The sequence below is a fragment of the Engraulis encrasicolus genome, chromosome 18, assembly GCF_034702125.1.
Source record: "Engraulis encrasicolus isolate BLACKSEA-1 chromosome 18, IST_EnEncr_1.0, whole genome shotgun sequence".
Lineage (NCBI taxonomy): Eukaryota > Metazoa > Chordata > Actinopteri > Clupeiformes > Engraulidae > Engraulis > Engraulis encrasicolus.
The window spans coordinates 51,505,038-51,516,352 of NC_085874.1; the positions used below are offsets into that span (position 1 = coordinate 51,505,038).

At 47.0% G+C, this 11,315-nt stretch overlaps 1 protein-coding gene across 4 annotated transcripts in view; it reads right to left on the reverse strand.

The window, feature by feature from the left end:
• The window catches only part of znf395b (zinc finger protein 395b), a 17,276-nt gene extending 14,895 nt beyond the window's left edge, over positions 1–2,381 (reverse strand). For all 4 annotated transcript variants that reach the window (XM_063223805.1, XM_063223807.1, XM_063223808.1 and 1 more), the window contains exons 1-2: positions 2,299–2,381; positions 1–211 (exon numbers count right to left, since the gene is read on the reverse strand). The exon at positions 1–211 is cut by the window's left edge and continues 37 nt beyond it. In XM_063223805.1, the coding sequence (XP_063079875.1) occupies positions 1–50 (50 nt within the window). In that variant the 5' untranslated portion in view covers positions 51–211; positions 2,299–2,381. The remainder of the gene's footprint in view (positions 212–2,298) is intronic.
• Between the last annotated feature and the right edge of the window lie 8,934 nt (positions 2,382–11,315).

Genomic DNA, 11,315 nt, shown 5'->3' on the forward strand with positions numbered 1-11,315 from the left:
GCCTGGCTCCCCGCCGGACTCCTCCTCCCTCTGGGCTGCACGGCGGTCATGGCTGGCCTCTCTGCTCCGCGCTGGCTCTCCTGGCTCTCCTGGGTCTCCTGGGTGTGTGTGTGTGTGTGTGGAGGTCCCGTCTCCGGTCTCCTGTCCTCCTCTGCTCACTCCACTCTCTCCTGTCCTCCACACACCTCTCACCTCTCCACTCCACAGCAACCTGGGGGAGAAACATAGACTTCAGTGTGTAGCGTCAGCATGTGTGTGTGTGTGTGTGTAGTGCGTGTGCGACTGTGCGTGTGTGTGTTGTGATCATTCAGACCCATTTGGGTCAACTTATATGTATGTCACCAGCACGTTACCAATGTAAATTTCCCCGCTGTCAGCCTAGCCAAAACAATTTTTTAGGGACTATTCCTCATTCACCATCCAGTTTGCAAATGACTTAACAATTGATCTTTTGCAAGATATTGAAATATAATGCTGTTGTCGGTGATGTCATCATGATGTATTACTTCCTGGTATGAGGCCACAAGCACAAGTGGAGGACGCAAGGTCGTATATTGGAACGCACTCAAAGTCACATAAAACCGCCCCCACCCAATACATGAAATGCAGGGCTTGATGTTAACTCTTTTGCTCACCCGCAACTGTGGCTAGCGTTTTTTCCGAGTCACTAGTCATTTAGCCTTTCTGGTAGTCAGAGTTTTGTAGTCAGTTTTATGTTCTGAAGAATGGTCTTACATTTAAAGACAATTGACGCAACTACTGTGATTTGTCACACCAAAGAATGTCAAAGTGACTAATGAGACAGATTTTTTTACTAGCCACAGCCCAAGATAACTAGCAGTGTCGTGTGTGAATGCAGCTTTTCCATCATTCAAAATGTTAAACACAGGTTTTTTTGTCAATAAATGGCTTCATCCAAACAATAACATTGAGTAAGTTACAGTTACAGAGAAGGTTTTATTTTACCATTTACGTATGTACCCAAATAAGAGGCCATCTGATCATGTATCAAAATAAGAGATAGTCATATCACGCCAGTTATCACATTATTACAAAGGGCAAAATAAATAAATAAATAAATAGGCTGTGTCTCCTGCTGAGAAGGCTACATTGCAATGACAAAACAACAACAACCTGGATCAGTAGTGTACATGTAGGCTATTCAATAGTAACGTATTTCACATCGGAATGAACCAATTGCAAACCAAATGACAGATGATGTGATAACGCGAGTGTTGTTGTCAATCGATCACCAGTTTCTTCTGAACCATCATTTCCAATTAGGCTACTGAGCGCGCAGCGCACAACTACCCTGACGTCATAGCTCAGCCAGTTTTCTCTTCAGAAAAACACGGCTCGAGTAGAGTAGGGGGTTGGGGTGGTGTGACACACCTCCCTACAGTAACACAACTCAGCTGAACAGAGCGTTTCTTTCTTTATCCTAGACCTGTTTCGATGGATATGTAGGCTCATTTTTTTACACATCAATCGACGAAAACATTGCTGATGCCCTGACATGTTATTAGGGCAGCCAAAGGGTTTCACATAAAAGCCAAATCGCAGAGTCATATTTCATGCCCCGTAGCCTGTCTGGGAGAATGCACAAACCGGCAATAGCCTTCTCAAACCATCTCAAATTCACATCGTTACAATGCACGAATGCATTCAGTAGAAGGAAATGGGTGTATTTAACACTTTTCCCCAGACAGTAAATGCGAGCGCCATCACATCAAGGCTGTTTCAGCCGTCCTCGGAGGGATAAATCCCTCATCTTCAGCTGAGACGATTTCAATGGGCGTTCACAATAAGTAGTAAACAACCTGGACCTGCCCACCGGGGGCGGGGCCCACAGCTCTGATTGGTCGAAATCCAGCTCCAAAGGGGCACGCCTACCCCAGGCAACGTGTTCGGACACGAGTTTCGGCTGAGGTCTCTGTTGATGTAGCCTAGTGTATACGTCCTAACTCCGACAAGCCTGTAGCCCTATACCGAGATTGCAAAGCTTTCATGTTGGCACGAAACACACAATTCAATGTAGCCTACGCCTACAATTCAACACATGCAAAGTTAAGTCTACACATACAACCAACAACTAGCACTTGGTCGCAGACAATTTAAAAGAAACCCTTTAAAGCCGGACCGGCATCCAGGATTAAGATGCGCGCCTGCACACACGGTAGAATGGAAAACAATAACGCGCAAATCAACTGAAGTACAATTGGATGCAGTGTCCCATAAGCAAATACGACATTTAACACAGTCAATACAAATAACAACAGCATCGCATGTCAAAAATACCTTTCGTTGATCCTTCTGTAGGAGCAGAAGAAGCCGCTTGTGTGTCTGGCCGAGGCTGTCCTGCCGCTAGGCTACTGAAAAAGGGGGCTGGTCCTTTACGTAAGTTACGTGCGCTCGTATACCCAAGCCATGGTCGACTCGACTGACAGCTGCGTCTAGCTTCCCCAGATCACTACAGCATTACAGCGTAATAGGCTACTCGTTACACACAAGCGTATCCCAATAACATAGATCATTACCAGAAGAATAGAATAGAATCTATGATTAATGATTTGCTTATGATAGTGCTTGAGACAGTCACTGACTGCACAGTTGAGAACAAGGTTGAAAAAAAAAATCTCATGATGGCAATATGTCTTTGAACTTGACTTGTGCGCTGTGCAATTCCAATATTTGTGCAATGCACGCTAATGTTTATATTTTATTTAGGGAATGCGTCTGCAAAGTAGATTTTCTGTCATTTGTCTGCATCATACGCTCCCGTGTCTTCGCGAATGGGGATTCTCCTTGTCTCCCTGCCTCGCGCTCCACACTCGGCTGTCACCTTTCACCCAGATAGCGCGCGAGTGCCCGCAGCTCCAAATATAGAAGGCGGGCTTAATTTTCAGCGCCGTGCTTGTTTGCCAACAGTTTTATATATAAAAAATGTTGTAGATGTAATATCTAGGGATTATCATCTCCCCGCCTCTGCCTGTCAACCATCAGATGAAGCTCAGCAAGCCGCTTCATCCTCAGCGTCGAGGATTTTCAGCGCGTTCTAGAAAGTCGTCGCGCGCAGAAACGCTCGAACCTTTCCCTGCTTTGTGTCACGTGACTTGTCTTCTGGCTGGCAACAGCCGAGATTATATTTCCCAGACAACAAAGGTGATGACGATGAGGGGATTTTAGTTAGAGTTGTCCTCTTTTTCTGGTTTAGAATGGTATGTAATAGTAGCCTATGCAAAAGATAGGATAGCCTATGCCTATCGTAGGCTACAGAGGATAAGAGATCAAGATATTTTCATCAGAGCTCATAATCTTTGCTGTCTCCCTCTCCTTTGCTGTCAAAGATGACATCGATCCCATGAGATAGTCTATTGAAAATAGAGCACAGAGGGGGCAGACTTGTATAATCACATATAATATATAGGTGATTCCTTTTTAACATAACTTTAACATGTTAAAGTCTAACACTGTCATGTAGTCTACGTACAGGGAAGAGAGGAACTCACTTTTTGGGGTGTTATACACTCTTTATAGACCTACAGACACATTGACACACACAATTTCATACAAACAGTTGTGGTAAACAATCTCTGCATTGCCCATCCTCGCCCCTGTCTGGTTTCAGACACTCTAAACAGGAGAGTACAGGGCGGAATACAGAGGCAAATATCTTTGATATAAAAACATACTGAACCAAGAAAAAAGGACCTCGTTTCCACTCGAGAAGTTTTCTTGTCAGTAAAATGTTTTTCTGGGACAGGAGGTGCCACTTCTGCATCCACCTCCTCCTCCTCCTCCTCCTCCTCCTCCACCTCCCTCAGTCGCTCCTGCAGGAGCAGAGAAGGAGGCCGGAGAGGACGGGGAGGAAGAGGAGGTATCTAGTCAGTAAAATGTTTTTCAGGGACTGGAGGTGCCACTTCTGTGTCCACCTCTTCTTCCTCCTCCTCCTCCTCCTCCTGCGCCTCCCTCAGGACACTGGAGCCCACTGGAGCAGAGAAGGAGGACGGGGAGGTGGGGGAGGAGGTGGGGGAGGAGACACCCTCAGTCCTGTATCGGCTTTTGTTTCTCCAGTTAATGGACGCATAGGCGACAACAGCACGGGGGGCGTTGGCAGTGACAGTGGCAGTAGTAGTGGCAGTAGCAGTGGCAGTAGCAGTGGCAGTAGTAGTGGCAGTAGTAGTAACAACAGCAGCAGTAGCGGTGGCTGTTGTTGCCGTGCAAGCCCAGCCAGACCCTTTGGTGGGTGGGGGAAGCATCGGCCTCCCTGATTGGCTGGCGTCACTCTCAGCTGTGCGCCCGGCCCCCTGGAACAGTTCCTGTGCGGTCTGGAAAATACACTCCTCCCCTCCCCTCTGTAGATAGGCCACTCCTCCCCTCTGTAGATGAGCCCCTCCCCCTCCTCCTCCTCCTCTCTGCTCTGTCTCTCCGCTGTGTGGACGGATGCCGGTCGGAGTCACACACTCCCCCCCGCTCTCAGACTCTGGAGTCACACACTCCCCCCCGCTCTCAGACTCTGCGCTCCTGATGCTGGCTAGCGGCCGCCGGGCGTTAGTGTCTTTTGCCGCCCGAATGCACTCGTACGGGTGTTCTTCCTCCTCATCTTCCTCCCCCTCCTCCTCCTCTTCCTCCTCTTCAAGCTCATACTCGTGGCCTGTCTCGGGGGCCTCCTCCTCCTCTTCCTCCTCCTCCTCCTCTTCCTCCTCCTCCTCCACCACTTCAGAAGCCTGTGTGTAGTATGCCATGGAGGTGCTGGTATTGTGTGTATCCTTGATGCATGCGTATAGGTGGTCCCCGTCCTCCTCCTCCTCCTCCTCCTCCTCCTCCTCCTCTTCCTCCTCCTCCTCCTCCACGTCTGCTTCGGAGTAGATGTGGGCCGCAGGGTATGTGATGTGACGTGTGGGTGATGTGAGGACGCCGCTCCCTGCGCCCCGCTTACACACCGTGCTGTTGGCACCGTCACGTCCACGTTCGAGGTGGTGGTGTGGTAGTGGTAGTGGTGGTGGTGTGGCTTGGCCACGTTGGTGGTGGTGCGGTACTGGTGGTGGTGTGGCTTGGCCATGGTGGTGGTGTGGTGGTAGTGGTGGTGGTGATGCTTGGCCACGTTGGTGGTGGTGATGGTGGTGCGGTACTGGTGGTGGTATGGCTTGGCCATGGTGATGGTGGTGCGGTACTGGTGGTGGTGTGGCTTGGCCATGGTGGTGGTGTGGTGGTAGTGGTGGTGGTGATGCTTGGCCATGGTGATGGTGGTGTGGTGGTAGTGGTGGTGGTGATGCTTGTCCACGTTGGTGGTGGTGTGGTGGTACTGGTGGTGGTGTGGCTTGGCCATGGTGATGGTGGTGTGGTGGTAGTGGTGGTGGTGATGCTTGTCCACGTTGGTGGTGGTGTGGTGGTACTGGTGGTGGTGTGGCTTGGCCTGGGAGAGGTGGCAGGAAGTCGGAGGCGAGCCGGTCTCTGGAGTGGTGTGGAGAGCCCTGAGGAGGAAACCCCATCGTCTTGGGGAAGGCCTGAGGAGGAAACCCCATCGTCTTGGGAAAGGCCTGAGGAGGAAACCCCATCGTCTTTGGAAAGGCCTGAGGAGGAAACCCCATCGTCTTTGGAAAGGCCTGAGGAGGAAACCCCATCGTCTTTGGAAAGGCCTGAGGAGGAAACCCCATCGTCTTTGGAAAGGCCTGAGGAGGAAACCCCATCGTCTTTGGAAAGGCCTGAGAGAAGGTGTCAGAGAAGGGCATGGGCACGTCCTGGCTGAAATAGCCATGAGACAGGCCTGGAGGGGGAGAGAGAGAGGGGGAGAGAGAGAGAGAGAGAGAGGAGAGAGAGACACGGAGAGGAGAGAGAGAGAAGGGGAGAGAGAGAAAAGGAGAGAGGAGAGAGAGGGGGAGAGAGAGAGAGAGAGAGGAGAGAGAGAGAGAGGAGAGAGAGACGGGGAGAGAGAGAGAGAGAAGGGGAGAGAGGAGGGGGAGAGAGGGGGGGAGAAAGAGAGACGGAGAGAGAGAGAGAGAGAGAGAGGAGAGAGAGAGAGAAGGGAGAGAGAGAAAGGGAGAGAGGGGGGAGAGAGGAGAGAGAGAGGGGGAGAGAGAGAGAGAGAGAGATTTAAAAATGCCTTTATTTTAACACCGCTTACTCATAGTACATTCTCACAATACATCCATTACAACCCCCCCCCCCCTATATCCTCATAACCAGCTCCCCACTCTCCCCAACCTGACACAACAAACCCCACACACACCAAATGCTTGAAAAAGGAGAGGAGAGAGAGAGAGAGGAGAGAGAGACGGGGAGAGAGAGAGAGAGAGAAGGGGAGAGGGGGGGGGGGAGAGGAGAGAGAAACACAAAGAATAACAAAACAAAATAATTGACAAATTTTGTTGCGCTGCTTTGGCATTGGCGATGACTAATGCTCTGTCACGTCAAATAAAGCGTTTTGAATCTTGAGAGGGAGCGACGGAGACACAGACAGACAGAAACAAAGGATGAGATTAGTGAATGGAGGGATAGTAGTAGTCCATAAGGAGGAGAAAGAGAGAGAGAGGCCTTTTACCACCAACACCAACACCAGATTTAGGAGAAAGAGAAAGGCATTTTAACACCACCACCAGATTTAGGAGAAAAAGAGAGAGAGGCGTTTTAACACCACCACCAGATTTAGGAGACCTTCGGCCGGCTTGGCCTGACCTCGCGTGTGCGTGGGCGTCTTGTTCTCCTGGTGGGCGGCCAGCGTCCTACTTCTCATTGGTCGGCTGGGTTTGGGAGGAGGCGTTCTCATTGGTCGACTGGGTTTGGGAGGAGGGGCAGCAAACGTCTGCACGGGCCTCTCAGGAATCACAGCTGAATCAAACAACAGAAATTCATTAGAAATCGTAAATATTGCAGTCGTTAATGTAACACTTAGAGAGTCTATTTAACTTCTCTTACAGTGTATTTGTCTGCATGGGCCTCTCAACAATCACACCTGACACCATCAATGACACCATCAATTTTGTGATCTCATAATGTTGACGCATGGGATTGTGTTCTCCACGTGTAACAAAGAAAAAAACATGCACATCCGTCTCAAAAAGTTTTGGGTGCAGGACTTGCAAAGTCACATGAAAACTGAAAATAAAGCCTGCAACAACAGACTCCCTTTTCTCATTATTTTCAATGTTCATTTTTTTTTCTCCTCACCCAATGTTATTCTGTCCTGAGTTTACTTGTTGGGTTGCGCTGCCCTGAGCAGTAACTAGGATGACTTTAATTTCCTCTGTGGGCCTAATGAAGTTACTCTACTTGAATCCAACAACAGAAATCCATTTTTGGGGGCCCAGAGTAAATATTGCAGTTGTTAATTCAACACTTTAAGAGGCGATTTGACTTCTAGATTGTATTGGAGTTGAATGTTAGTGTTGAATGCGGCGTTGTCTTTGTTTTTACTAGGCATGATTGTCTTTACAAGGTTTGAGGAGGGTTGTACACTTTGGAAAAACAAGGAAGTCAGAACTCTAGTTTGAAAAACAAGGAAGTCAGAAGTCTATTTCGTAGAGGAAGAAGCTTTGGCTACTTGCCTTACATTGCATTTAGTAGGTGCTTTTAACAAAGCATTGGTCAAATATTTTTTCATGTAGTTAGGATATGGATCGCACTAATTTTTTTCATCTTTCTTGTTCTTTTCTTTTTATTTATTTAAACATTGCAGGGACTGATATGACAGACGTTTCGGCTGCACAGAGCCTTCTTTAGTGTCACCAATTGTCAAATATTTTTTCATAAAATGTACTGAAAGGGACTGGTGATATTTTTCAGTAACGGTGAAAGTGTACTCACTATATTCATCTGTGTCTGAGAGAGTGAAGGTGTTTGTCTGTGGAGGACCGTCCGGTTGCTGAGCTGATGCCTGCAAGAAAGCTGCGTACTTCAGTTTCATAGATGCGGCACAATATTGATTACTGATTTACTCTTTAAAAATGTATTATTACTTATATTATTACTTTATCATTACTACAAATGTATTATTACTCATCAATTTATACGTATAGTTATTTCAGTTTCTTACCCGGGGCACAATATACTGTATGTCTGACATCACCAATAAGGCTAAACTAAGACCAGTAGCCTATAACCAGCATCTGAGTCTACTGTATATGGTTTCAGAATCATCTTAAATACTGTTTAAAGGGACACTGTGCAGGAAATGGACAAAAAAGGTACTGCAACTATGCTGCTCATTGAAACTGGGCTACCTAATGCCAAATTTGATCTTTACGTGAAAGTTTCCTAAGTAATAAACAAATATTTTCTAGTGTGGTCCAAGTACAGTTATTTTTGCAGCTAAAAATGGCTATTTTTGGAAATTCAAAATGGCGGACCATGGAGAAGATCCCCCTTTTCATGTATGAAAAGGGCAATTTTCCCAGTCAAAGTAAATCCTTAGAATTTGATGTTGGTGGTAAGTATTCATGGAAACGGTAACATTAGTGAATAGGCAGCATGAATTCTGGAAATAAACAACTAAAAATCTCACACAGTGTCCCTTTAAGGGGGGAGGGGGGCGGGTTAATTGTGACAGGACAGTGAAGTTAATGAGAGTGGGGAGACAGATGAGGAAGGGTCGGCAAAGGACCCGGGCCGGCATCGCCAGTGCAGCAATGCAGTGCCCCACCGACTGAGCCACAGCAAGGCCCAGCATCACTGTACTCGACTACAGTACTTTACTGTAAATAAACGCTTCTCAATATTACAATACTGTACTGTAAAGAACCCCTTCTCACTACTGCAATTACAAGTGGTTTATTACGTGTCCCAACACCCTCATGAGTAATGACCTTGACCTTGAGGTCATGAGATGTTTGACCTTGTCAGTCACCGTGGTGGAGAAGTGATTAGTGTCATTGCAGCCGTGTCAGCTTCGTGTGAAAATGTCTACGGGAGCAGTAATCTCTCAGGAAACTGACAAACAAATGCTTCTAAAGCTGCCTTGACTGAAATAGAGCACAAAGCTGTTACGTAACCATGACACTGACCGACACGACATGGCATTCATCTGTTATTACACACCAATAACATCTGAAGTCTTATGACAGAAAATATCAAATATGAGTCTTGATATGTTTTGTGTTTGAAATTAAATGTTGTGTAAAGCACAACAGATTAACCGGGCCAAGAGTCGTGATGGATGCATCTCAATTGAATGGTTTGAATTTTTCCAAGTAACAAACAATTATTTTTTTTCAATTACCTGTAAAACAAGAAAATGGGAATGAAATCATTAGGACCTTTGGATCTTTAAAGACACACTTCTATTAGCCCATTTGTTATCAGTATTATGTTTTGTTTTTAGGCCATACAGTAGATTGGTGTTTGTTGTTGATTGTGAAGAGTAAATCAGAGCCGTATATAATGAGGTCATTGTGCCTCCTAGTGGCCAGAAAGTGTCAATGTTGCCATAAGTGAACAGCACACTGACGTCATTGTGTACCTTCTGTGTTGCTGTATACGGAGGATGAGGTTCAGCACCTGTCACCCCCGGCTGACTGTACAAGAGAGAAATAGGCAAGAATGAAGGAATGAATTAATGAATTAATGAGTGAATGCATGAATGAATCTTTATTGTCCATAAGTGTGGAAACTTGTCTTCAGTTTCACCAGGCATAAGACAAGTGAGATTCCACATGTTAGAGGCATTACACATTTAAGACAGACACTCCATTTCATGCAACAAAAAATACTGAGGAATACTTAGAGAGACGCGAGAGACAAGAAAAGCAGTAATAATGTAGTCTACAGTGCGCAGCAGTAATAATGTAGTCTAGAGTACGCAGACAAAAGGCAATGCAGCATCACAAGGGGAGAAGTTGACCTTCTAGTAGTCTGTATTCTCTGTCTGTTCAGATTGAAGAAACACAGGACGAGTTGGAATTATCCTTTATGTGCCAGCGTGTACTAAGAATGCCATCAGGAATGACACAGAGGGGTTATCAAGTGGGCACCTCCTTCACCGGAGTTTCGTCGATTTAAGCCCACGACCCCTCCGGTATGCTCGCCGCTAACTCCAGGCGTCCCTGAAGTACCCCCCTCTGTGTCATCCCTGGCTGCCATTTGATGCCCAGGAGGTGTCCTGACGTTTCAGTCAAAGCCACTGGCTGCTCCCTTCAGCTGCTTCAGCCAGTGCCTTGATGGCATGGCGCAGGCTCTGGCCTCTTACTCCTACATCCTTGAGCAGTCTGGTAAAATCTACATGAGCAGTCTGTCTGTAAATCTACATGAGCGGATGTTTGTATTCTATAGGCCTGTGTGTTATGACACGTACGCCTTTGTTAAACCTTTGCTTTGAAAACTCGACAGACATGTTTTTCAGCCCTCAAGTAACCAAACCAGTCTGGCGGATCCTGAAGACACAGGACATACCAAAGAGGAGCATGAATGTGACGTAGGCAGGTGTAGGCAGGACCACTAATGTACAGCATAGTAGGTGTAGCCAGCAGGACCACTAATGTACAGCATAGTAGGTGTAGGTGGGTGTAGCCAGCCAGGGCTGCTGATAGCTTTGACTGGGCCCAGGACAAAGTCGTTATTAATTGTTATTATTAATTAGGTAAAGAGTGCTATCTCACTGCTGAATGGAAGATAGTGAATGAGGACGGTTGGTGGTATTGTCTGGGCCCACCCATATACGCCATGTCACATGTGAATGACCCTGCTCAAACCCATATACAGTAGGCCTATATATTGTATATACGCCATGTGAATGACCCTGCTCAAACCTGGGATAGTTCCAGTCTGGCCAGTCAACCTGACGGGAGAGTAATTCTCTCCCACATCCTCCTCCATGACTGAGGTACCCTGAGCATGGTACCATCCCACCACACTGCTCCCTTGGGGCATCATTCAGGGCCTGGGAAGTCAAACAAGCAACCTTGGGGCTGCAAGTCTGATGCTTTACCACAGGGATATTCAATTAAAGGTCAGCGAGGGCCAGTTGTTCAAATTCCTCCCAGTAAAGGGGCCAACTATACGTATGTATTATGGTTGCCGACTGTCAATGAAAAAAATATGGGAGACTTCATTGAAGTGGGGGGTCTGGGGGTCCTCCCCCAGAAAGTTTTGCATTTCTTAGATGTAATTTCCTGCATTTTAACGTCCCATGTCCCGTTTCAGCACGGTATTGGAACCCTTACTTTTATCTCTAAATTCTGAAAAAATGATTCTGTATTTCAAGGGGCTTGTGGGGGAGAAGAACCTTGCTGTCCAAGGGCCCCAGGGCCGCCATTTGAATAGCCCTGTCCTAACCGCTTACCCATGACACCTTCGGCGTTGCTTCTAGTCATGCCATGAGCAAT